Source organism: Grampus griseus (assembly GCF_964374135.1).
Source record: "Grampus griseus genome assembly, chromosome: 2".
Classification (NCBI taxonomy): Eukaryota; Metazoa; Chordata; class Mammalia; order Artiodactyla; family Delphinidae; genus Grampus; species Grampus griseus.
This window is the reverse complement of record NC_139018.1, coordinates 174,363,890-174,391,375: the sequence shown is the minus strand read 5'-3', so window position 1 is coordinate 174,391,375 and position 27,486 is coordinate 174,363,890. Positions and strand designations below refer to the sequence as shown.

The 27,486-nt window shown below is 44.8% G+C and overlaps 1 protein-coding gene across 7 annotated transcripts in view; it reads right to left on the bottom strand.

Moving 5' to 3' along the window:
* The window catches only part of ZNF438 (zinc finger protein 438), a 171,404-nt gene that overhangs the window by 1,551 nt on the left and 142,367 nt on the right, over positions 1 to 27,486 (bottom strand). For all 7 annotated transcript variants that reach the window (XM_082681414.1, XM_082681416.1, XM_082681417.1 and 4 more), the window contains 3 exons: positions 24,938 to 25,005; positions 11,689 to 11,772; positions 983 to 2,801 (listed from right to left, as the gene is read on the bottom strand). In XM_082681414.1, coding sequence (XP_082537540.1) covers positions 983 to 2,801; positions 11,689 to 11,772; positions 24,938 to 25,005 — 1,971 coding nt within the window. The remainder of the gene's footprint in view (positions 1 to 982; positions 2,802 to 11,688; positions 11,773 to 24,937; positions 25,006 to 27,486) is intronic.

The following is a 27,486-nucleotide window of genomic DNA, read 5'->3' as shown; positions in this document are numbered from 1 at the left end:
CAGGGCCCTCCTTCTCCCTGAGCACCCAGTGCAGGCTGGACACCTTAGCTAAAACTCAGCATGGACTCCGTTCAACAATTAAGAAGTGAGGTTTCTTTGGGGAGGCCGCTATGTACCTCAGGAAAAGGGGCAGAAATGCCTACAGAGACACAGAGAAACCCCCAGAAAGGCCGGGAGGAAACAGGACAGGCGTAACTTATTTTTAATGAATATGACAGACCAAGCTGAAATTGAACAGAAAGGATTTAGAACCATTAGGACAACTGGGAACGGTCAGGGGCCGAGGATCTCAAGTGCTGGAAAATGTTTAAGTTTCACGGTGCTGACGAGCATTCCCTTCAGCGCAACCTCCGCCCCATCACCTAGAGCAAGGTGGACAGACCAGGGCGTTTCCCTGGTTTACTCCAACTCTCAGACCCGCCTGGCAGTCTTTCAGATTACTCAGCTGGCTCGTTTACGGTGCTGGGAAGCAGCGCTGAACAGACAAGGACACAGGAGACGGTAAACCCCGCCTGACGGGGAAACAGGGCAAGTGCTGCGCCTCAGGCCCGCACCCGGGGGCTGGTCCGTGCAGCAGAGCCGCGCTGAGTCCCCGCCACCTGCCACGCCGTGTTCTGGGCTAAATGGTGCTCTTTGGGTATACATTCTGTGGCCAAGAGTTTGGAGAACATTACTTCTCGGAAGCACCAGAACTATAGACACTAAGTTACTCTTTCATATTTCAGATGCAAAATCAATCTCTTGCCCAACTGTCCCCAGCGTCCCTCAAAGGGACCTCTGTGTCCTGGCTCGTAGAAGGCGGAGTCATCAAAAATCACTAATGATCAGAGACCAGAGAGGAATGTGGCCACTCTTCACAGAACAGAGGGAAGAGGTGGCAGCTCCCTTATGAAATCTTAACCTGGGGGAGGGTCTTCCAAACCCACCTTGCTGCATGTGGAATCTGGCCCTGACCTCAATTCCGAAGCATCCCCACACTCACCTGTCCACCGGTCCCTCCATCCCTCGGGCAGTCTGCTCCCTGGTCCTCAGCAAGTCCCCCGGCTGCGGCTGCGGCTCGCAGGGGGAGGGCTCGGTGCTGACGGCCACCCCATGCACCTCTTTCAGGTGGCCGAAGTAGACTCTGACGTGGCCGAACACCTTGGCGCAGAATTCGCAGCACACGAGCCTCCTGGGCCGGGAGTCGCCGTGATGCAGCCGCACGTGTGCGCTCAGGCTGCCCGGCCGCACGTAGGCTTTGCGGCAGAGCCGGCAGCTGTAGGGCCGGCTGTCGCTGTGCGTGTTGGCGCGCTCGCGGAGGTGCTGCTTGGGCTGGAAGGCGTGCTCGTACACGTGGCATCCGTGCGAAGGCTTCTTGAGGCCGGAGACCCCATTTCTAAAGGCCGGGCCGGGCTTTGGGGAGGGGCCGTCGTCCTGCCTGCAGCCCAGATGCTTGGGGGCGGCGAGGGAGTGATTGAACGACGCGTGCTCCCGGCTGCCGGGCGCCGGGGGCTGTAGCGTGGCCGCGGGCGAGGCCAGGGGAGCCAGGGCCGGCAGGACCAGGACAGGCTTGGGCATGATGCTGCGGTATTTTTTCACAGCCCCAGGTTTTTGGTCCCTGGATTCCTGGGGCTCGGCTTTGGCTCTTCCTTTGCCATCTTTACACTTATTACTGACACATTTCCTCCTTTTACTCTGAAATGTCAGAAGTTCATCCGGGACCTTCCGTTTTCTTCCTCTTCTCTTGGCTGCCCCGCTGTTCGGTTTTGTTTTGTGGTTGAGGTCGGCTTTGGTGGCCGGACAGTAGGCCCTGTCGCAGGGGCTCTGCCACGACGCCTGTGGGGCAGGTGCCCTGTCGGCCACCTGGGGGGCCGAACAGAAGCCCTCCGGGATGGACGAGGTCTTATCACCGGCTGCCCTGAGCCCAGGGAGAGAAACATGCGCAACGTTCACAGCTGCTCCGCCTTTGTAAACTTGCGACGCCCTCGCTCTTGAGTAGGGCAGGATGGGCAGTTTACCTCTGGGGATGGAAGGGACCACCTGAACCGCGTTTCCAATAACGCCTGGCGACAAATGGGTCGCGGCCCTGCCAGGGTCGACCTGTTCTCTAAGTTCTCCCCTGGCGACAGCAGGCTTCCTGGAGGGCTTCTTGCCTGCAACGCCTGCTCTCCCTGAACTCTTCGGGAGGCCCCGCTCGGCAGAGGGCTCCTCCGGTGTGGACAGCGCTGGGGCGGCGGGAGGGTCCCGACCTCCGTGGTCGCTGGTCCCTGGGGGCCCAGGGTCTCCACGGCCACCCCCACTGGTCAGCGAGGCCGGGGCCTGGCCGGGTGCCAGCGCCGGCTTGGGTGGGCTGGGCTTGTGCGGGGCCTCGGGGTGCTCAGGCAGGGGAGGGGCCGCTTGGGTTTGGGCGGGAGCTTGGCTACAGCCCCTGTCGGAGGAGCTGCACCCCGGTTTCTTTCTGGCTCCTTTGCTATGTCCTGGGCGTTGGTACCGGGGGATGGGCAGCTTCAGGTTCTTGGGCAGAGGCAGTCTGGGTTTCTGGAGTGGCTGAGCCGAGGCGACGTGTGGCAGAGCGACGAGAGAGAAGGTCCCTTCCTGGCCGGCCACCTGCATCAGCGCGTAATTCTGGGGGGGCATCCCCAGGGCCTTCGAGCCGAGGGAGGGGCCTGGATGCGCGTGGTCAGAGAGGGAGGGCGCCGGGCCCGGGACCACTCTGGGCGCCAGGACTCGGGGCGCAAGTTTTGGAGCGATGGTTCTAAACTGACTCTTACCCTGCAGACCCTTCCCACCCTGAATCGTTCCAGGAGGGCTGTTTGATTCACCTGCAAGGACAATGCAGCATAAAAAGTCACGCTGGTGTCACATAAGCATCTTACCATTCCCTCTGCCTGGAAGCATCCCTAGACCCAGCCCTGCCCTTGGGGGCAAACCCCGTGTTCCTCAAGACCCAGCCTGAAGGTCAGCTCCTGCCCACCCTCCCAGGACTGATGATTCACCACTTTCCACGGTAATTTATCTGTTTATGCATCTCTACCACTAAACACAGAGCTTCCTGAGAGCTGGGGCTTCCCCCTCCTTGTATTCCACAAGTCCGTCCTCTCCACTGGCCTAATTCCGCCAGGGCGACCCCACCCCTCCCCCAAGCTCCCGGGCTGCCCACCCTCTGGCACGTTCTGCCTTGTACTCTATTTCTTTCATAGAAATGTCTTGCTTTCCCTATTAAGCTCTGTGAGCGTGAAGCCCGTATTGGATCTGCCTTGCTATTTCCCACTGTATCTTTGGTACGAAACAAATGTTTCTTGTATCAAACTTCTTTTCCACTCAATTTCAGGATACACAGTTTGACCCACTGGCAGCCAATTCGTTCTGCACAGTGGATGCATTCCAGCCTGAATGCTGGCTTGGTGGCTGTTTTCCCGTGTGACTTGTGGATTTCTTCTCATACCTTCCAAACTGTTTATGTGTGCTTTTGCAATTAAATCACCAGTATTAAAAAAGCTGACGTGACACCTTACAAGCACGTTGGAAGAAAAACAAAAAGATACACAGTGATAAGATACAGAGACAACATAAAAAATACACGAATCACACAAAAAGCCCCTTCCAGGACACCAAGAGGAACAACTTTAACTGGCGACTAACACTTCACATTCCCCAGATTAGGCTGACGGAAGAGCAGTGATTACTGCTCTGAGGAACAATTAAGGAAACAGCTCTTGCTTCTCAGGGCCGATTCACTGCCTTGATCCCCCGAGGCCTCAAGCTCCGAAGGCCTGGCTGCAGAGGGGCTTCCCACTTCTAAGTACCTCGTGCTCGTCAAGCTGCACTTCGACGCGCGTTTACCAGGTGCCTACACTATTCTAGACAGTGGATGTGGCAGGCCTGTGAGTCCTCTTCTGAAACCACTGCGGCCAGATGTATTTTGGAATTTACACTTTCAAATTTTAGGAAAGTAGTAAGATGCTCACGCCAGGTGTTACCTAACACCCAGCAGAGTCGGCAGAGTACCCCTAGTTAAACCTAGTACCACCTCTGGAGTAACACGTGAGTCTTCACAAGGGGGAACCTAGTACCTAGTACCTAGTACCACCTCTGGAGTAACACGTGAGTCTTCACAAGGGGGAAAAACATGAAGGTTTTTAAAGGGTCTTATTTCAGTTCAGGCTTTGCCTCTGAATGAGCTTTGGTACCCAACGTTTGATAACATTTTCTGTTTTCAGAGCCTGTTAGGTTTTGGAGTCATAGGAAGAGGACTGAAGAACTATTTCTTTAGGGGCCACCAAGGATCTAAAGATGAATGGGTACAATTTCTGCCTTAGGTAGCTGGCAATCTGGTAAAGCAGACAAATAAACATTAAAAAAAATCAACCTTGATTTTCATGTCTACAGTCAGTGAAGTGGCAATTTTAGCAGAAAATTGATGTTTTCAGCAAAAACGACACTCTGCGAGTAATAGTAGCACAGTAGGAATAAGGTTGAAATATATCCTGACGGACCAGTTTACCTTCGTAGCTTACATTAGAGGAAGAGGGAAAAGAGTCGTGTTACGGTCTGGGGGCATCAGACAAGGATAATTATGTCATCTGTTGTTTTTCCTTTTTGGCTTTGCTACCATGAAGTTCACGGGTAAACTGACTGGTCGATCACCTCACAACAGTCACCCAAATTGATATGCTACCTTTGCCTCATCTCCCTGCATAATTTAATTCATTTTTCACTTCTACGTTCACAGCCTTTAAATTTAAACGTCTTTCATGTTAAGCCTCATCTCATCTTTCTGCAAGAAGCACTGACGTAAGTTGTACGTATTGATAAATATACTAATCAGAACTGGTGAAAGTTTGCAGAGAGCTTAAAAGTATTGAAAGCTTTTGGCTGCCTAGGGACAAGGCTTATTAAATAATTCCACTAACAATCACAATGGTCTTTGCATCTACACAACCTATCGGGGGTGAGGGAGGGAAAAAAGAAGAAACATTGGGTGATTTCTGTCTAGGCCATACTCCTAAGTGATCGAGCACACAATATTTATAGCGAGAAGAGCTGGAAGAAAGGCTATGCTGGCCTTAATTAGCCGCAAGTCCTCTTGAAATAGTACGTGACAGTAACGCATCGCAGCACAAGACACGTCACTTGTCTTGCTCAAGTCTGTGCGGTCGGCTCTTCGTCCCCGAGCCAGAGCCCAAGTCCTCGCAGGGGCCTCCAGGGCCTGGCGCCCTCGGCTCCTGGGAGCCCTCTGACCCGCACCGCCTCCAGGCACGCCAACCGCCCCCCCGGGGCTGGTCCTCGCCTGCGCTCTCACCACCCTGACTGCTTCCCTAGGTGACCGCCGGTACCTGCTGCAGCATTCCCTTCAAGTTTTGTTCAAACGGCCTCTTCGTGATGAACTCTTCCCTGAGCGCCTCAGTAACCTGTACCCCATTCTGAGCTCCCTGCCCCGCCTTCCTGTTTTAATTTTCTCCCGTACACGTGCTCACGGACTTCATTATGGTCCGCAGCCCCCCCCACCCCTGGAGTGAATTTCTCGAGGGAGGGGTGTTTATCTGCCTCTTCAGGGCCTGGAACAGGGTTAGGCATGGGCTCAGAAATCTGATAATTATTTGTTTAATTTGTAAGTGGTATTTGTGATAAAGTGACCAGTGGCTGAAAGAAAAAAAAAAAAAACATAACTTAAAAGCAAGCTTGAACAATGCCAAATTACTTTGAAAATTTGCCCACTGCCAGCATAAGGAAATGGGTTTGCACCATGATTTAAAAACAAACAAACAAACGAAAAACCAAACCAAACAACAACAAAACCTTTTGAGATAAAGGGGAGAGGTGAGGCCAACTGACGAACCACCTGAGGAACTAACAAGAGAGACAGTAAGTGACGCTGTTGGGACGTGAACCCCACAAATAGTGGCAGAAACAAGCAAGCTCTGGAGTAGACGTCGCTTTAAAGAAAACAGACATGCGAGGAGGGAAAAAGACGGGGATTAGAGTGAAGAGAAGAGGAACAGCTAGAAACAGAAAACTGACCCTCAGAGGCAGAGAATGGCGACGCCAGCACAATGAGGAGCAGAAATAACAAAGAAGAGAAGATGCAGCTGAAGCAACAAGCGGTGGTCAAGGTCACGTCAAGGTCCCCAAAGACTTCCACTGGGAAGGGGCTTCCTAGGTTTTATGACCAAGTGTAAGGAAGCAACCTTCTGACAGCTAAGGTTTCCAGCAATGAAACCAACTATCTTTACTGAGCCATTCCAAAGGCGAGGGAGGGAGCTAATTACGATACATGTAAAGTGGATGTGCTTCGGCCTTCCTTGGTGGCCGATGCAGGGGACGCGGGTTCGTGTCCCGGTCCGGGAGGATCCTACATGCCGCGGAGCAGCTGGGCCCATGAGCCATGGCCGCTGAGCCTGCGCGTCCAGAGCCTGTGCTCCGCAACGGGAGAGGCCACAGCAGTGAGAGGCCCGCGTACCGCAAAAAAAAAAAAAAAGTGGATGTGCTTCAACTGATCTTCAAGAGTTCGTCCATTACAGTGGAAATAAAATCACACACAAAGAGCAATGGCAGTCAAAAGAAAAGGAGGCCGACCGTGGTCCAGGAGCACAGGAAACTCTTTAGGGTAACCAGCTGTCCCGGCAACAGAGAACACTGATCGGTGAGCAGCCTGGTGGCCTGAGACCACAGGGCCCTGGGTGAGAAGTACGGGGCCCGCCGCACAGAGTCATCCTTCAGTTCCCTGCAATTCAAAGAAGTGGGTGCTGGCGTAGAAGAGCGTATCAACTGGCTTCATGATCACTAACCACAAGCTAGTCACGAGAAGTCTGTGGGGTGAAAAGACAAGGCCTTGCACAGTAAGCTAACTTGCTCATGCCTGCCCGGATCTGTTGGGGATTACATACAAGGGTGGGGTCTTCACGAAGGTGGTGCTGAGTCCCACCTCCCAGAATCATTAATGATGCAGTGATAGGGAATGAAACGATGCATCAGAAGAAAAGCAAGGCAGGAGAAAGACGGCGAGGCCACAAAAATAGAAGGAAAGAAGAACCCCTAGGAATTACTAAAACGTCCAGCAACAGGGTACTAATACTCATCCAACCATACAACGGAATACTATGCCACAGTGGAAAAGAAGAATGAGTTAGACTGACATGGAATACTCTCCAAGATGTGAGGTTTATCGTATGCTATCACTTGGATTTAAAAAAAAAAGCAGTGAGAAACACACACAGATCTACTCCTGTATACACACAGAATCTCTCTCAAAGGAAACTAAAGAAACTGGCCTTAGTGTGGCCTTCGGGGTGGAGCCACCGGGGGAAGTACAGGTCGGGGTGGGATGCATGTGTATCTCCCACTGAATGCTCTCGGGGCCTGGCACACAGGAGGTACTTACAAATATTTTTTGAATGAATAAAAGGAAAACGAAAGTTTCCCTTTTGGATCCGTTTTGCAAAAGGTTATCCGTGGGGATATCTGTGATGGGTAAGTGTGCGTCCGTACGTAAATGACTGTGTCCAGATGACACCTTGAGAGCATCTCGGGTTTTTACTTTCCTTGCCTACTTAATGATAAGAATTGCTAATGATAAGGGAAGTAATCGAATCGTCTCACAGGCAGTTCATCACTACCCCCCAAGGTTCAGCCCTGAGAAGCATCAGAGCTCATCCCCGAAGCACAACCGCAGTCCTGAGAACTGTTCCTCCCAACACTGGCTCTTTAAAATAAAACAGGGCCGTCTGCAATAAAGGTCAGTTATGCTACAATAACTACAGGGGTTTTCTTTTCTTTTTCTTTTTAAAGAGGTTTGATCAATAGGAGTGTTTAGAGAAACTGCAAATGCCATTAAGTTTTTTAAAACACTGAGCTGTCTGATTGTGGGAAGGCTTTCTTGGCCACGTAGTTGCAACAGTGGTTTATTCCACGACACATTTACAAGGCCTCTGCCAGATGGTGTGATCTAAACCCCGTCACCTGTCACCTACTAACTTACAGATTTCACAGAACTGTGCACTAAATGGTAAGTCGAAATTTCTACTGACATTCATCATTTCTGGAAATCCTGCGGAATTACCCGTAACACAGTTAGACCCACAGGACTCTGAGGCACTAAACATGGACTTTTCTCAACTGAAAACATAAAAGCCTCACTCAGTAAAATTAATTTTTGCACAGTTCTACAATGCAAATACTTAGTATTAGGATTTTAAATGTGGACTGTTTTTAATATGTTAAGCATATTGAACAATTATTTTGAAGAGTGACATTTACAGTTGGTGAGAATTTGATCTAACTGTGGATTAAAGGAAAACGAGGAGGCAATGAGTCCTTATTATGGTCTAGAATCTATGCTGGTCTTTTAATTGAATCCTTATGCAAACTCTGCAAATAAACATTATTGTCCCCTTTTACAGATGAGGCAAAAAGAGGCTTGAGGAAGTTAATTACATGCCAAAATCCACACAACCCAGGTCCGTCCCATTCCAATGCAAAGCAGTGACCTTCCTTCCTCTCCTTCATCCTCCCCTCAAAAGGGGGAAAATTCTTTACAAAATTGCCCTAATTAGCTCCAAAATATAATTTTTATCTCTGGATTTTAAGGAGAAGAAAAAAATTTGAAATAGCAATGGCTTGTCATATCTCCAAACTTCAATTACCATCAAATGATTCTTTCCAACAGCCCACTTATTAGAGAACTGATGAAAAGGTAATAGTCACCTGAAGGTAAAAGCAGATTTTCAAAGCTGAGTTTCCCACTTCCTATCCACAGGGTTCTGACAAACCCAGAAAGGCGGCCAGGTATCTGTCCGGAGAAAGCACCGTGTGCGTCCCCCTCCATCTCCTCCAGAGCCCGGGGCTGGTGCGTGTCAGCTGCCCTGCCAGGCGGCGGATGGAAGCCGAGGGCCCAGTGGCACCGCGCGCCCGCATCTGAGCCAGCCCCCTCTAACTGTGCCACAACGTGGCCCCGCACACCGTGTTAAGAGACAGGAACACGGGGCGGGTGACTGTCCAAGAGCCGCAAGCAGCTCACTTCCTGATTCCCACCGGCATGAACCGAGGCCCGCAGCGCTGCTTCTGAACAGAGTTCTTCCCACCCGACCCTTGGCTGGTTCGGGCATGGCTGCCCCTCATTCCACCTGCGGGGACCCGAGGGCCCGCGGCTAAGCCGGAGCGGAGGTGGAGAGAGGGGGCCCCCCGCTCTTGACGCAGTCCCTGGCTCCAGGCTCAGAGCGAAAGTGTTGCCAAGTCTTGGCCACGAAAAAGCCAAAACTTTTAGGACTTGTTTAGGTTTTAACGTTATTGAACTGAAAAACCCTATCTTCAATTTTATTGGTTGGCATCCCTGTCCTCCCTCCCACTTGGCTTTCCAATAATAAGTTCCAGTTGGGGTTCAAACTGTTTCCCAGGATGGTCTCTGGTTAGAACAAGCATGGTAAAACCCCGGAGAAATCTGAGATGAAAGAAACGTCTCAGAACACAAGGCAGCTCAACTTAATTCTGTTGAAAAACCTACAAACACGTGGAGCCGTCGCCCACCCGTTCCCCCGCATGTCCCGGCTCTGAGGCGCCATCTACAGGGCTGTACTGAGTGCTGGCGGGAGAGATGGTACCGTAAAGCGCGCTGGCAACACAGGCACACGGGTGCTTTGTTTCCAAGGACTCGGGATGCCAATCATCACTCCAGTCCACACATCTACAGCACTCAGCCCGCCTAGAGTCATTCTACTAGGAGCCCAAGTTCAGGAAATCTGACACTGTACAAAGGAAGCGAGCATGTTCCCAATTTACGTGTCAGGTGCTGTGCAAAATACTGCGCGCGCGTTATGTCCTTTAATCCCCACAACGCGCTGGGTCAGGAGTTACTGTTATGTGCATTTTACAGATGAAGATTTTGCAGCCAGCGGGTAACAGGCTGGAACTCAAGCCTTGGCCCGCGTGACTCCAAAGGCTCTTCTCAGGTCTACCTGCTGCCTGGAAGCTATTATGCACGGTGACAGTCACCATCACAGTCTCTAGTGGTAAGATCACGGGTTTGGGGGTTCAGACAGATGTGGGTTCAACTCCTGTCTCTGTCTCGTGGTTTGGGAGAGTCACTCAGCCTGAATGTTCCCATTTATGAAATGGGCATAATAGTATCTGGTCGCTGTCAGGATTAAATGAAGAAAGTACGCATTAAACGTGCCAGGGTGGTGCTTACCACATGTTAGATTCTCAGCAGTTTCCTACCTTCTCTTGCCAAGAAGTACGAAGCTCCTGACATTTATTTTTGGTGGGAGGAAAAAACGCACAAATCTTGACCGTGAATCATACGGCAGCAGCACTGAACCCTTAAACGGGTATTTCTTTTTTAAGAGGTAAATCAAGGAAAGCGGGAAGAAATAACTATTCCTTGTGAACGATGCTCCCCATAAACCTGTAAAGCACTTCTCTCTGACAGCTCACTTATTACATCTGATCCAGCCTGTCAGGCTCTCTTCCCCTGCCCCGCCCCCCAATTTTTGCATCCAGTTGACAAAGTGCTAAGCAGATGAACAGTTCTAGTGAATAGGAGTGAACATACGTGCATTGTAAAGGGCTGTTTTCTGGGGACATCCTCCTCTGCTTTTGTTTATACTGAGCATTGATGCTAACTGCTGTTGTTCTCCAGCTTAGCAGGGGACAAAACTCCCCTGGTGGCCCTTCAGGGGATGGGGGTAAGCCCAGGTCTCAGGGGTCCTGGGAGGGACGGGGTCTAGAGTGGGACTAGCGACTCTGGCCACATCTCAGGAGGACGGTGAGAGCAATGGCCACGGGGTTTCTCAATTCGGAAGAGAAAATATGGGGACTCTCAGAGGGTGGGTCAGGGCAACCAGAACTTTGACAGCACTTGTAGATTTCAGTATGCTGCGGTGGTGGGGGGGGATCATTAAGAAGTAAGTTTAAGATAGCTTGTTTATAGAAAGAAAAGTCTAGCATCCAAAGAGGGTCTGTAGCCCATCAAATTGAACAAATTAGATATGTGAATATGTCATGAAGCATGGGGAAACAAGCACTCTTTATGAACAAATTTAAAAGCCAGTTACCTAAAACATTAACGGCAATAAAAGAAAAAAAAATTACACAATGTGGTTTTTGTTAAATTCTAGTAGCTAATTATTCTTTTTGGGTCATATAATTAATGTCCCAAATGAAAATTTAAAAAGTACTACATTTAAAATACTTTTTAATAATGCTCAATTTCAGTGAATTTCTCCTTCATTTTAATTAAGCCCCCTGTATCAGTCCTCATTTCTGGGAGGAACTATTTTTAATTTCAAGTGCTTCTGATGAAAAACAGTTGAAAACTATGATATATTCTTATTTTTAATGCATCGAGAAAGATGAAGTTATTTATCGTTTTGGCAAAAAAAAAAAAAAAACCCCAAAAAACCCTGTAATGTGAGCAAGATTTTATTCACTATTACACAGCAGTCAACTTGGTATCTTTACCCAAATCTAAGAATGACTGAGTAGCGCCAGAATCTGACTAAGAGCTAACGATCTATGAGGAACGCAAAGCAAGCCAGAGGGATGCTTTGTTAAGCCCATCCTCCCGTTATTCTTTTTGCTGTTAATACTGCTAGGATTGTGAATGTTCAGGTGAGTCACACAGCTGAAACCCAGAAGGCCTTGCTAACTGGACCACATCAAGGTGAAAGCAGCAAATCACTTCGTTCGACACTCTAACTCCCATAGAACAAATACCTGTGCGCGCTGTCTTTCCAGGAGATGCCGACTTCTTCTGAGTCAGCTGTTTCTCAACAGGACTGGTGAGCAGGGAAACACCTCCTGCAAAAGGGCTTTAGTGAGCTACATAAACGTCTCAGGGCAAGAAATCTTCCACCACCGAGTTACAAATGGACCCCTTCTGTTTACACCTTATATTTCAATATCAGTTGGAACAGTTACATATCTGGGATGACAGTTGGTGAAGAAAACCTTTTCCTTAGTGGGATGAACGAAAAGACAAGGTTTCAACATCAGAACACGCAGTCAGCTGGAACGACTAAACTAGGACAGTGCAGAAAGTTCTTGCTTTTGGTCAAAATACCATGATTATGAAACTAGAGTGGTAAAGATCACAATGTTTCAACAGCAGGAGAGTTAAAAGCAAGGGACTGGAATCACAAAGATATTCTTATTTTTATACCATAATTTCAAAAGTAGATTTGCTGTATATATATAGAACAGACATCTTTAAAGAATGTGCAAACTGCATTTTAAAAAATGAAATAATGGTTCCACTGCTTTATGGCAGAGTTGTACAGATATTTTATCTTCACAACTCACACTGATTTAGGACATTTTTGTTTTTTTCTGGTCTTTCTGCACCTCAGCTTTTATGTCAAACAGTTCATGATTTGTAAGTACAAACGTACAGCACCGCGTATCTCTTTGTTACGTGGATAATTATTCCCTAAAACTCCTGCTTGCTGAATCTTTACCGTTCCTCACTTCTTCAATCAAGGTACATCTTACCTTAGCACAGAGACCACCTATGATACTGACACTTGGAAGAAAATAAAGAGAAAGAAAAGGAAGGACCAGGCACTGCTGGCACCAAGGTCCCGGGCTTGTGGGAGTTATTCCCACGGGGCTGACCAGTCCGGACCTCCGTGAGCTAACCCCCACATACTGTACAGATTCTGAGGTACAAAACCACGACGGCCTCGGAGTGTGAAAGCTGTGGGACCAATCTGGACTCCTTTCCCTTTGAATTCTGCCTGGCTTCTCCTCCATCAATATCTTTATTGTTCTTTGGATGACAACTACAGACATGGCTGAAGGAAACACTCACTCTCGTCCACAGGTTAGGAACATGTAAGCGTTAACTCCCCATTTTCTCCAAGGGGATGGAGTGATGACACAGTCCACCTGCGTTCTCTTTTCCCCGAGGCTCTGCACGTACATAGGTATGTGTACTTAGGTAAATACTCCTGGTCCTGGAGTTGGCTTCCTGCCTGATCATCCCTGGATACTCCCGGCATGCCGTGCGTCTTTCCACAGCGCTTACCCCGCCTGGTTCCCCTACTTCCCCCATGCTTTCCACTCCCACTGCCTGCTGCCTGGTGCTGGAGAAATCCAACCACTGTGAACACTGGACAACATCATAAATGTCAGGTTTCCAGTCTGAGGCTGCAGACTGATTCCACAGTCAGTTTCTTGTCCTAGCAGACTCCCTTCAGTCCCTCACTGGGACCAGCCCAGGTTTCTCCCACTGCTTGTCTGAGGCCCCACCCCTCTGCCCCACCCTACCCTTCCCCCATGGCTCTCTCTCTTGTCAGTGATTTTTGGCATTGACCTTGCAATGAACTGAGTATTTGTGCCTTCCCTCCCCACCCCCAAATTCACATATTGAAATGCTAACCTCCAGTGTAATGGTATTAGGAGTTAATCAGGTCACGAGGGTGGAGCCCTCATGAGTGGGACTGCTGCCCTTATAAGAGGGACCCCAGAGACTTCTCTTCCTCTCTCTCTGCTACAGGAGCGTACACTGAGAAGATGGCAGCCTGCCGCCCAGAAGAGGGCTCTCACCAGAACCTGACCATGCTCGCGCCTGATCTTGGACTTTCAGCCTCTAAACTTGAGAAATAAATTTCTGTTGTTTGGAAGCCACTCGGTCCATGGTACTTTGTTTTAGCAGCTTCAAGTGACTGACACTTCGTGCGGAAGAGAGAGGTCACTGCTCCTGCTTCCTACTTCTGAACTCTCCTCTTTAATTATACAACACAAATATGGTTACTTTTTCCTGGGGTGGGGTCAGGAGGGCGAGGCCTTATTGCTCTAAATATACACCATATGCCCCGAGTCCTAAAGCACGAAAAGGTAAGAAGATGTGTATCTCAGAATCAGGAAATGGGGTGTTCCCAACACCGTGCTGCAGCCACACTTGTCTCCAGGCCCCTCCGCTGCCTCTGGGCTCCTACACCATCAGCGAGCCCCGGGCGTTCAGGAGGCCTTCCCGACCATCGCACCTGAAGGCAGTGCTCCACCCCAGGCGCTCAACTGTTTTCTTTAATTGTCCTTCACAGCACTTATGTTTATAATGAGATTATATCACCTGTCTCCTCCCACTAGAATGTAAGCTCCAAGGAAGCAGTGGCTGGCTTTGTTCACTGCCAGGACCTCGGTCCCTAGTCCCTGTCTGGTACGTGGCCATCAGGCAATACGTTATTCACTAAATGAGTGACCTGATAGCTCTCGGCTGTATTGCCTTGCTTTCTCCTGTGCTTTTGCTGGACAAGAAACTATACAAACAAACCCAACAACCATAAATAATCCTTGGGCTTTCTCTCCTCTTCAAGCTACTGCCCTACCTCCTTTCTTTTCTTTGTGAGAAAATTTACCATAGGTAGAGTATATGCTCCCCGTTTCTCCTTATTAACTCTATCTTTCCTCATCCTAAACCCTTAAACCCCCTTGTGAAGGACTAAAATGTCCCTCCGTCAAGAGTCAGATTCGGTGCTTAAGCTATGATCTCACTTCATCCTCCACCCGCTCTTGGTAGTAACATCTCTGGGCCACGGATGCAGGAACTGAAACTTCCTGGCGAGGTCACAAGCTGGTAGGTGAGAGATGGGTGTGAACCCACTCTGGCCCCAAAGCTGCTCTCCTTCCGTTCCAACACACCGAACTTAAGGAAGGGGTTTGGCGATGACTCTGTTTATATTGTCGGTCTCCTCCAGTGGCTGTGAGTGCCACACCAACCATCTCGACGCTGGGAAAATGAAGATCCTTTTGACTAACCTTTTCCAACCAGAGTGTAACCCTCAGGAGAGAGCGCACGCTTCCTTTTCCTAACAGGAGTCTACAGCATGGCTACTGGAGACTTACAGGAAGTTTAAGATTTTAAGGAAATTAACACAGAGGGAGTCCCTTCACAGTGCCCTAGTGCTTAAAAGCCAGGCTTCTTCCGTGGTGGCCTTCCTCTTCTTTTTTTTTTGAATTTTTTTATTGAAATACAGTTTATTTACAATGTTGTGTTAGTTTCAGGTGTACAGCAAAGTGATTCAGTTATACGTATACATGTATATCTATTCTCTTTTAGATTCTTTTCTGTTATAGGTGGTTATAGGTTATTGAGTAGAGTTCCCTGTGCTATACAGTAGGTACTTGTTGGTTTTATATATAGTCGTGTGTATATTTTAATCCCAAACTCCACGGTGTCCTTTCACAGAGCTTCTGATGAACAAACCCTCTAGGCCTATGTCAAAATGTAACTTTTTTAAAGCATCAATTACACAATCAATTTAATAACACTTTTAGGTACTGACTTAAAGAGGTTTTTTATGATGAGCAAAAATGAAAGGAAAAAAATCATTACTAAGGTCTTTTATAATTTCAGTTATAATATAAATTTCCCAGATTTTTTTCAAATCCTATTGCTCTTGCTTCTAAAACTGAGGTCAATGAAGAACATTAGGACTGAATGAAGAAGTCTGAAAATGCTGAAAGAATTTCTCAATTCCTCACGTGGTAAGTCCTGCCCCTTCAGTCACCTTGACAGAGCATCTGAGAATTTCCCTTTTTTGGATGGTGAGGGGGAAGCTCCTCGGGGTAAACAAGACGAGTTGCATTACATGCAAGAATGAGAACAGAGGCCTGGCTTTGGTTCTTTCACTTACTACTGGAGTGAGCCCGCGCGAGATCATAACCTTTCCTGGTCTTAAGTTTCTCTTTTTACCAAGGGAGGATTAGACTAGAGCACGGTTTCTCAAAGTATGGTCTGCCAACCTGGGGAGGGTCCTCACACTCTCTTTTCATACTCGTAATAAGATGTCACTTGCCCTTTTCTACGCTGTTGGCCTCTGCACATGTTGCGTTGATGGAGCAAAGGACGTAATTGGATAAAAGTGAACTCAGGCAGTGACAGCAAACTGTCCAAGCAGCCACATCCTTTGCCACCATACTCCCTCAGCAGAACAAAAACGCAGGATAAAATTTCAGTTTTCTTAAACCTTGATCCTTACGGGCCTTTTAAAAATTCTGTACGATGACACGGTTCATTCCCCCCAGAGCACTTCCGCCGCTCATTGAGGCATGACGGTGGCCACGAGGAACAGTGCTCATGTGATGGTCTGAAGCTGAACTAGCTGCTCTTCATGGAATAACCATCTTGACTTGAAAGAACATCTGACAGACATATGTTGAGAGAACATATTCAGACCTGGGTACCTCGCAGACATTTTCTCAGACGTGAATGAACGAGCCTTGTCATTACAAGAAGAAACATCTGGCAGTACCCATGGCCAGTGATAAAAATCATGCTTTCGAGCAGCATTAGAATGTTGGAAAACTTGAATCCATCACCAGGATATTGAAGCTTCCCTAGACTTAGTGATTTTTCAGGTAAGACTACTGGTTATTTTAACAAATATGATTTTTAAAATATTGTATAAAATGACATATATAGAAGATCTGCGTAACTCAGTGAACTGTTTTCTAATACACATTGCACGATGGACCTAAATGTAACAGAATACAAGAAGTACACTGACACGGTTTCAAATTTCACATTACAACTAAACTTTAAGCTGCTACCTGACTCGTTTAAACTCAGGTATAGTTATCTGACACATTTTGGTGTAGTAGCAAAGAAAATTATCCACAATTATCTGAAAAGGCTATTAAAATACTCCCTCCCTTTCCAGTTACTGTAAAGCTGGATTTTCTTCAAATACTTCAACATAAACAATATAGCACAACATACTGAATGCAGGACCAGATAGGAGACTCCTACCATTTTCAGTGAAGCCAGACTTTAAAGACTTGCAAAAAACATAAATCAATGCTAGTCTTCTCACTAATTTTTTTGCTTTGGAAAATATAGCCAATTACACAAAATATGTTATTTATGTTAAGCTGTAGTGAGATTACTGTTATTTTAAAATGAATTCACAAATACATGTTTTTTCAGTTTATAATCTCAAATATGGTAAATCCCATTTGACACTACTGACATAAAAAAATATTCTTTGAGTCCTCAATAGTTTTTAAGAGCGTAAAGGGGCCTGAAACTAAAATGTTTGAGAACTGCCGACTACATGAAATCTAGTTCAAGCTCTTTCAAGATTCTGATTTCTTGTGTGTGTATGTGAATGAGAATAGAAAATAAAATCTGGAAATGTCTTGCTTTTGGTTGATAAGTTTTTGTTTCCTTCACGCTTTTCCCTTGTGAGAACATAATACGGCAGATCCATGAGACAGAGTTGTGAAAATGAAGTGTTTAAAGGTAATTTATCCTAATAAAAATATAAATTATAATTAAATATCACTAGTTGGAAATGTTAGAATACAGCTTAAATTAAAAATTTTTTTGACAAAAATATTATAAATGTTAATGCTTTGAAATTTATTTTACTCAATTTATATTCATGGAACATCTTATAACATATTTAAACTAATGACATTTGCATTTTTTCTCCAATTTTAAGAAATATCATCACAAGATTCTCTTAGTAGTATTAGAATTTTTGAAAAAAACAGAGCACTGTTTTCCTTTCAGAACTTTTAGCAAAATGCATTCAAAATCATTTAAAGTTACTTTATCAAAACCAAAATAATAACTTGCTGTTTCTAATATAAGTTGGACATTGCAATTTCTGTAAATGTTTTTAGGGTCTTGGTGCCAATTAATTTAAAGACAAGATGTTCATTCAAAGCATGACTAGACTTACAAATTTCCATTCCTATTAGTAGTAGACTTTTACAAACATAAAATGCCTAGCCTATACTTCTGGCTTGCATAACATCTAAATACCGCGTCGAAATTCTTTCCTTTATCCCCACTCAGCTTATCACACCAACTATCTGCATAAATAAAGATGTAAGCACCTGCTATATGGCAAATGGTCTTGGGGGCAGATGCTCCCATCCTTGTGTTCATGTTGCTGGGGCCGCATACATTATCTGAACAGATGTATACAATCTGAAAATGTTGGGTCCCACGGTGAGATGTCTCCAACTGCTTCCTATCAAAGTACATAAATGCTGTTTGCACCTGCATTTATGTTAATGATAGAAAGGCAGCAGGGGTTCTGACAAAGTGAGATGTGATGCTATGAAATACATTTACATGGTTAATTGGAGTTTCTGACAGACTCTGCTGCCGAGTGGCTACAGTGACACTGATACAGGCCAGAGGAGATGATCCGGTGAGTAGCCTGCTTTTTAAGCAGTGGAAATCAGGCTATTTCAAACAACAGAGATACTCATAAACCGAATTTACTAAAAAGGATATTCCAGACTCTAGCATTTTATCTCAAATAGGAGAATAACTCGTAATATGAGGTCTACCTGATAAGGTTTAGGCCACCCAAGTCATTTCCATTTTGTTCTACAAGGAACTTTCTGTAGGTATGTGTGTGTTTTCCATTTGTACTTCTGTCAACAGCATAACATATTAATACAGCAGGTTATTACATTGGAAAGTTCCAATTTCCAACGTTAAGGAGTTAACCAAAACCAGCTTGAAAATGTCAATTTGTACTTGGTCTGCAACATAAAATGGTACCAAAAGCCCAAGAACAGCACTTACACCGCTAGTTAAGATCAAAATGTTTCCATATGAATGTCACATATTTAGAAACATAATATTTTGGTAAAACATAGGGAATGCCCTCCGTGCCTTTAATGAGGTCACAACGCCACCTTAACCACTAAGTGCAAAGCAACAAGTCACAGTGCTTCTCCCTGCTACTGTGTATTAAATGTGAGCCCTGAGGAGCCAGAGTTCACAGCAGGAGTTGTCTTTGTAGCTTTACTGAGCTAAGAACTTGTGGTCACTTTCAAATAATACACTTATTACCTGATTAACGTGACACCGATCATATCAACTTTACACAAAGTTATTATACCTGCGTTCCGAAAGCACTTTTATTCTGTAACTGACTCTGAGATTTCTATTGCGCTCTATGAATTTACAAAGGGCATTCATACATGGTTGAGCCACACTTGCGGATTCTGTATTTGTGCATTCACCTGCTTGCTAAAGTTTACTTGCAACCCCCAAATCCACACTGGTGGCACTGTCGTGGTCATGTGTAGACATGCACAGGCAAAAAGTGTGTGTCATGTTCCTAGCAGTAGTTGGTGCTCTGCCTTGTTTCAGCTCCCACACTGTAAACAAGTGTCCTTTCTGCAGTCTATTTAGCGCCACATTTAACTTTTTTCCTTTTTGTTAGTGATTTCACTGTTTAAAACAGCCCTCGAGCATAGTGCTGATATGCTGTGCAGTGTTCCTAAGCATTAGAAGAGTCTGATGTGCCTCATGGAAAAAAATACGTGTGTTCGACAAGCTTTGTTCAGGCATGAGTTATAATGCTGCGTCTGTGAGGCCAATTCATGTCAAGGAATCAACAAGATACATTCAGTGAGGTGTCTTTAAACAGAAACACACATAAAGCCAGGGTTTGTGTTGATAGCTCATGAAGATGACCAAAGGCTCACAGGAAACCTAACCCTGCATTTCCCGTAGGAGCCATGGTGCAGTATTAGCTAATTCAGTGTTTGTGGTGACTTTACAGAATGTGACGGCTGCAAGTGACGAGAATCAACAGTATCTTATCTCATTGGACTGTGTCAGGGCAAAATTAACATCCCCATTCGAAAGATGAAAGGACTGAGGCTCACAGATTTAGCCAAGATCACAGAGCCTAGAAAGAAGGGCAGAAGAATAACCAGAGCTCAGCTGTCCAGCTCTTAGCTTGGTGCTCTTTCCCCAGACCGAGAGGGCTGCGGAGGACAAAAGACAGGAAAGGGGCTCGGGAAGCATCTCCAATACCATGTTCGAAGGGTGCAACTTTAGTTAGATGACAAGACCATAAGCCATTCGTAGGCTGAGTCCTCATAAAAGGTCAACTCCTGCTTGGACAGACAGCCCAGTTTTATTCATTGACACTGAGCTATAAGAGCGTAGAGCTTAGTTTGGTTTTCCTTTTTCCCCCTTTGCTCCTTGCTCATTGCCCCTCCAAAGGCAATAAATGTTTGTTAAGTGAACACATAGACTTGACAACTTCAGCTTGGTGTTTCATAAAAAAACAAAGGTTAAAATCTTTTCATAGCACCTGAGTAATATGTTTTTTTTTAAAGTGTTTGAGAGTTTAAAGCACTTTTAACAAAATTTAATATGTATTTGAGAAACCACTACATGCCAGGATGCTTAAAAGCCCGCCAAAAACAGAAAATTCATTAAAAAGTTTACATAAAGAACCCAACTGATACTAAGAGTCTAAAATAAGTAGGATCATTTTCCTAAACTTAAAAAAAAAGAACATTATTAACTACCTACCCCAAGTGTTCCTTGAGTTCAAAAATTCTATATTCACTAATACGAAAATGTTTATTTCTGTAAGATGTAAGTACAGCTTTTTATGTCTCTAAGACATAAGAATATATTTTTAGGCTGTGCCATGATTATTTTTAAAGTATTTCACCTAATCAGAAAATCTAGGCTTTTTTCTTCTTTTTTATCACAGCTCCAAATCTGAATTCACATGAAAGACAGTAATGGCTATTGGCTTCACAGTTAAATAATGCACAGGTTTTGAAGGCTAGTAGGCATGGTACAGAGCGCGTTTAGCTAACTGCAGTGTTCCTGAAGGGGGTCATTAAGACCGACTACTACTTACTCAAAAGAAGTAAGATGCCTCCAAGCATCTGGCATTTTCTCAGCGCCATCTATTCTTTTTTTTTTTTTTTTTTTTTTTTGCGGTACGCGGGCCTCTCACTGTTGTAGTCTCTCCCGTTGCAGAGCACAGGCTCCGGACGCACAGGCTCAGCGGCCATGGCTCACGGGCCCAGCCGCTCCGCGGCACGCGGGATCCTCCCGGACCGGGGCACAAACCGGTGTCCCCTGCATAGGCAGGCAGACTCTCAACCACTGCGCCACCAGGGAAGTCCAACGCCATTTATTCTTGCTCTCACTGGACAAAAACAGTGCTCACAATTTGATAACTACGTTTAAACTATACACATGTTATGACAGAGCCGAGAAAAGTGTCAGAAGACCGCTAAGACCTTTCTACTCACAGCACACTTGCCTAGGAAATGGCAAAACTGAACTGCGAAGCTGGCGAGTATCTAAGAGGTTTGAATGGCTCCAGCAAAACAGACCCTCCCGGGACCTAAGACTCTTTTCTGACCAATGAACAGTGGGACTTGTGTTAATTAACTGTGTGGGGACTTGACACTCATCCTGCCCTCTCCAAGGTGCTCACTTCAATCCTTAACTGGCACAACTACAGTCAACTTCTTCCTGGCACATAACGAACGTAAACTGTCCCTCTAACAGAACCATTTGGCAAGGCTGCTCACTTGTGTGTTTCCTCATCTGGCAAGTAAATCAATGCCTTTGCGTTTTCAGTCACTCTGGTGGTTTTCTTTCCTTCAACAAATTTAAAGTGGAAGTTACGGCTGTAGTTGGCCTTATCATGTTGTTTTCATGCCTTTTTTTTTTTTTTTCCAAAACATGGTTTATCACTTGCTACAATTTGCTGTTTTCCAACACAGAATACATGTCCTTACATTTTTATTAGCTTATCATTTGAAAATACCAAACAAAAAAAGAAAGTTATGGGAAAACCATAAATCCTATCTCTAAATCCTGAATGCGTGAGAACATAGAAGATTGTAACAAAATAACTTCTGGAGATTCTATAAGTAACACTTTTACACAGAAAGGGATAATAACAACACTATTATAATGGAAAGCTTTTAATATACTACAAATTATCTGAGTGATGTTACAATGTTAATTTCTTTATCCAAAATTAGGAAACATTTAAATAGAAGGCACTGGAATTTCTAATTAGTTTCCTCTAGTTCTTTCCTAGCTTTACTCCACATCCTGTGACCCCTAAACCCCACCTGACTGACTTCTACACTTGTGCTCACATCCTGAGCAAACGCTACCTCCTGTCGTGTTTCCTGACCAGCCTCAAACTTCTGGCTCAACCAACTGTTCTCCAAGTACGTCACACTCAGGTCTAGTACAGCATTTGTCATGCTTTATTCTGGTTAATTACACACACGTCTGCTGTTCTACTAGGATTTTGTGTCTTGTAAGAGCGCAGGCTTCTGTCTGATTTATCTTTGGATCCCTCATATCACCGGGCATAGTTCCTGGTAAGTACTGTCTTGGTGATCATTAAATCTGCTTGCACTGTATGAAATTTTGTTAGAAGATAGTGTCATACATGATGCCATGGATTTTCTTAAGCTCCACAACTCTGCTGTGATGTCCTACCTGAATTTCATACGTTAACGTGTATAACGTGCGTGTGTGCGCCTGTGTGCACGCGCATGTGCTTACAAGTCTGAAATTTGAATGTACTGTAATTTATAGACAGCCATCAATAGTTCATTACATAAATCGCTCAGCATTTAATTAATGAATGACATGTGATCAGCAAACTTCTCATGTCCCATAAGTGATTACATTTGATGAAAGAAATGAAAACAAAATCATAATTTAAAAATCTGGCATTTTTCTTTGTTAAAAAATATGAATAGTAATCCAGGACACACAGAAAGCAATTGATAAATGAGTAAATTAATGAATAACCGGGCAATTCTTAGGCCTCATAGCTTTCCTTACTGATATAATTTCCCACGATACAAATTCTAATTTCTGCTTACTTTGGATTGAAATAGCTTTAAGTATTCATATATTTAATTAAGCACAATGTTTCATCAGAGAAGAAAAAGGGGGATGATCTAAAACTAGATTAGAGATCTTCTTTATAAATTTACAGTATGACGCAGGGGACAAACAGTCTTGGACTTTGATGGATCTAGCTTCAAATCTTGGCTCAGTCACTGAACTGGTTGGTGACCTTGGTTAAAAAAAAAAAACCTAATCTCCCTGAACCACAGAAATAAAGATTATATTGAACATCGTGAACATTAAATAAAACAACGGATGTCAAGTTGTAGGTAGAGTGACTATTACACTGAGGCCCTCGATTAATTGAGGTCTTTTAGTTATTATATCTCTTTGTCTGTCAAATTCTGGGTTTGGGGCTTACACACCTTTGGTCCCAGGAAAGACTGATGCAGAGTTTGTGAGAGCTGCTGAATCCTCGCTAGGCGTGAGGGCATCTTCTACTTTGGTCAAGTCAACGGAGGTAATAACTAAGCTTACACAGCAGCTCAGAGAGGTAGACACAAAACCAAAACAAAGTAAACCCTGAGGAGAGCGAAGTAGGCAAGAGGTGTGAGTGGAGACAAGCTTTGCTTCCCTGTGTCAGCCAGAAACCCAGCAGCTCGTTGCTTAGTTACTCACCCTGACTCGTAACCTGCTAGAGCTGGGAAAGAACGGCTAGGAATCCTGGCTTCGCTAGTAAGAAACCCAGGCTTAGGGGCAAAATAACTGGTCTGGCGGCCCACAGCTGGCTGGGGCTATATCCGGGCCAGGGCCCAGCTTTCCTGACTCCCTCTTCCAAGCAGCCACACCTCTCCTCGCCTGCTCAGGGGACGGAGGTCAGGCCAGCTCGGACACTGATCGGCTACAAGTGCAGAGATCTCCCAGGGGACACGCACCGAAACGCTCACGGGCATGCACACTTCTAACTTCTAGCGAGGGCCTGCTCTCCCTGCCCGTCTGCCCCGTCCGCTCTCTTGCCCTAGTGTCTGGGGCTAGGACGTGTGCGATTCTCAAGGGCTCTTACTCTCCCTCTGGCCACGGGCCTGGATGAGAAGCCAGCCGGGGGTCTGCTCTGCGTTCACTTCCCATGAGCGCCCCTGGATCACGCGTGGCCTTTGAAGGCGGCGAGGCATCCCCAGCAGGAGGCAGCCGTGCCCATCTTCCCGCGTGGGCCTCCACAGGCGGGCAGGGCCCACGTGTTAATAACCACCCCTGACAGCAAGAGCCGCCGTCACCTCATAAGGGCCCGCTCCGCGGGGAGTCGTGTGCGGAGTGATTTACAGCATTACCTCCTTCAACCCCCACATCACCTAGAGCGTAGGGCTTACTTTCTTCATTTTACGGATTTATAGATGAGAAAGTTAAGGTCAAGTGATGTACCCAAGGTTATGCACTGCAGGGGCAGAAATAACTTTCAGACACAGACGCCACACTCTTCACAGTTATGCCACCACCTTTCATTTTGGCAGAGCAAACAAAGAGTGTTTTCTCCAGTTCAGGAGTCTTTAAAGCAAATGCCCTCCTTTCACGAACAGCTACACCTTCCACTAAGGAAGCCGAGTTTTGAATCATTTAAAGGCATTATTTTTCTCACACACACATCAAACCTTCTGTAGGGAAGAGAATCAGTAGAGGCCAGGGAAAGTCTTGAATTCCTCTTAAAGGTTAGACTTTGCCGTTTATACTGAGGAAAATTTAGTTATTCTTTATTCAGAAATGACTCTATCTCCACCTTAAACGGCTTTCCTGAAAGGTCCAGGAGCTCTTGCTAAAAAAAAAAAAACCCATGATCTTCTTTTTAAAAATTCATATGGAGGGGAAAGTTTCTTTTATGTTTCTTTTTGTTAAATGGGTATATGGGAAGAAATAGGTCAAAAATGTATAAGCGAACATCCTCTCTCTCTCTACATGCGTGTTGTGTGTGCATACGTGTGCAAGAATATATATACTGTATACATCCTTCTCACTAGAACACCTGTCACTCTGCTTCGTTAAAGCCAATGCTCTGTAACTTCATTTGGCATCTGTTAGCGCCAGCTAAATTACCAGCTGAGGTGCTGGCGTCTGTGAGTTTTACGTGGGATGAGACGGGCTGCCCTCAGTAAAGGGGACGTCGTCTGATAAACCAGGAATCCACAGACACTCAAGTCATTTACCAAAAGAAATCAACTTTCATATGTAATTGGATTTTTGGTTCTTAGTTCCAGGAAATAAGTCACCTTATGGTTGGAGGACAGTGACGTTAAATGCATTTGTTAAAACTCTTTACGACACACACATTACCGGTTTCCCTGGCATGGCTTATCTTACCTTGATCTTTTGGTGGTACCGATGAAGCACTCTGCATTATGATGTCTTTGACTTGAACAACAATTTGCCTAAAAATAACCAAGCACAAATAATAATTAGAAAGTAATTGAGATGCCATGTTAACACAAACGAAAAATATAAATTACAAGCTTTTTATTTATAACTATATGAGTAATAAGGAATGGACTGAACTATTGGGAAACTGAAGTTTTTATTTTCCTTCTAGTTTTTATACAGACAGGCTTTCACTGAATGCACTGGTGTGGGCTTGGGGAGGAGCAATGACACACTGAGAGGGCCCTGTATCTGCCTCTCTGCCCTCGTAGGGTCAGGGAAATGTGCAAGTAGGCAGTTAAGGTTCCCTAAAAATGCCCTGCCTGATAATTATGTTTTATAGATTCTGCTTAAGAAATAACTAAAATGTTTAACAATATAAGTAAAGGCAGTATAACTGCAATATAATCATTTGATGAAACATAATTCAGTCATTAAAATGCAATTTTGAAGATTCCGTCACAACATGGAAAATGGTGATGATACGATGTACCAGATGCACACACCAAATGACATACACACGAGGATAACAACTATACAAAAAACGAAGGCACAGAAAAATGCAAGACAGGAAATATGTTAATATGGATATTAGCCTTGTTCTTGGTGATATAATTACAGGTGTTTCCCCTTCCATTTTAGCTACTTTCCAAATTGTCTAGAATACGGGGTTCCATATTAATAAACTATTTGAATGTATAAGACAATTAAAGTCCTTGAAAAAATACAGGTAAATATTTTTGTAAGCCTTCAAACACGGAAGTGTTTCTAAGCACGACGCCAAAGACAGAAGCCATTAAGGTAAAGACTGATGAATTTTTCCATTGAAAATTTTAAATGTTTTTAAAATAGAAAACTAAGTAAAATAAAAGGGCATGACTTCTGCTTCCAGCCAAGACTGAACAACAGAGACCAGGTTTGCCCTCCTTCCTGAAACAACCAAGACACAGACAAAATACACAAAACAATATTTCGAAACACTGGACCTTAGGTGACAAAAGACTGATCTTTGAGAGACAGGAAACAAATGAGGTGAACGCTATCATCTACAGTGCAGGAAGGGAGAAAGCGGGTGGAAATTCCCAGAGTAATGAAGAAAAGAGCTGGAGAGAGAGAGAGAGAGAGAGAGAGAGAGAGAGAGAGAGAGAGCGCGCAATGAATAGGGTCCCATCAAGTATTCACAGGAATACTGTCTGTTCTTACAAGTCAGACTGAAAAAACTCCTAATTCACAGAATGCTGGGTACAGTACAAAGAATAATCTTGCTTTAATAAAGGGGAAGAATTGGTCCTACATCAAACATTTCTTTGGTTTCACAAAACAAATCTTAAAGCAAGACCTAAAAGGATCAAAGCATTTCCAAGTGTCTCACCTGTGTATTTAGAACACGGCTCAAGAATATTTATAGAAAGACAGAAATATCCATCACCCAAGAAAGTAAAAGCCAGAGTGTCTGGCACCTAATAAAGAAGCGTAAGCAATACAGAGAGGCAGGAAATGTGAGCCGTAGCGTAGAAAATAATAAAAACTGACCCTGAACTGACACAGATGTTAGGATTAGCGACAAGATCATTAGATGTATAACTGTATTTCATATGTTCAAAAAGTTTAGACAGGAAAGACATAAAAAAAGACCCAAATAAAATTTCCAAAGATGTAAACTACAATATATAAGGTAAAAAAATACACTGGATAGGATTATCAGCATATTAGGCATGTCGGAAGAAAATACTAGTGAACTTGCAGGCATAGCAATAGAGACTACCCAAAATGAAACTCAGGAAGAAGAGAGCAAAAGAAAAATGAACAGATCACCAGTGGGCTCTAGGACAACTTTAAGCAGTCTAGTATATCAGTAACTGGAGAAGAGAGAGATGGAAAGTCAGAAAAATTATTTTAAGAAAATAGTGGCGGAAACTTCCAAATTTGAGTAAAGCTATGAACAGATCCAAAAAGCTCAAAAAACTTAAAGCATAAGAAACATGAAAACTACACCAAAGCATATCATGACCAAGTGGCTCAAAACGAGTGAAAAAAGGAAAGATTTAAAGTGAGGCAATGCAAGTAAGAAGACATTAGGGCCGCATCTTAAAGTACTTGAAGAAAAAAAGATCTGTAATTTAGAATTCTATGTTCACAGAAAGTATCTTTCAAAAATAAAGGAGAAATAAAGGCATTTTTGTATACACAAAAGCCAAAGGAATTCATCACAAGCCCACCCGCACTACAGGAATGTTAAATGATGCCCTTTAAGTAGAAGGAACATGATATTAGATTAAAATATAGATCTATATACAGAAAGGAAGATTTCAACACTAGAAATCAGAACTACATGATAAGCATGTAAGGCTTTTTTCTTAATAAAATCTCTTTAAAATATAATGGTTTAAATAAAAATAATTAACACTGCATTGTGGGGTTTATAACATATGTAAAAATAAAATGTATGAGAATTTCAGGACAAATGTAGAGAGGGGAGAAATGTAAATATACTA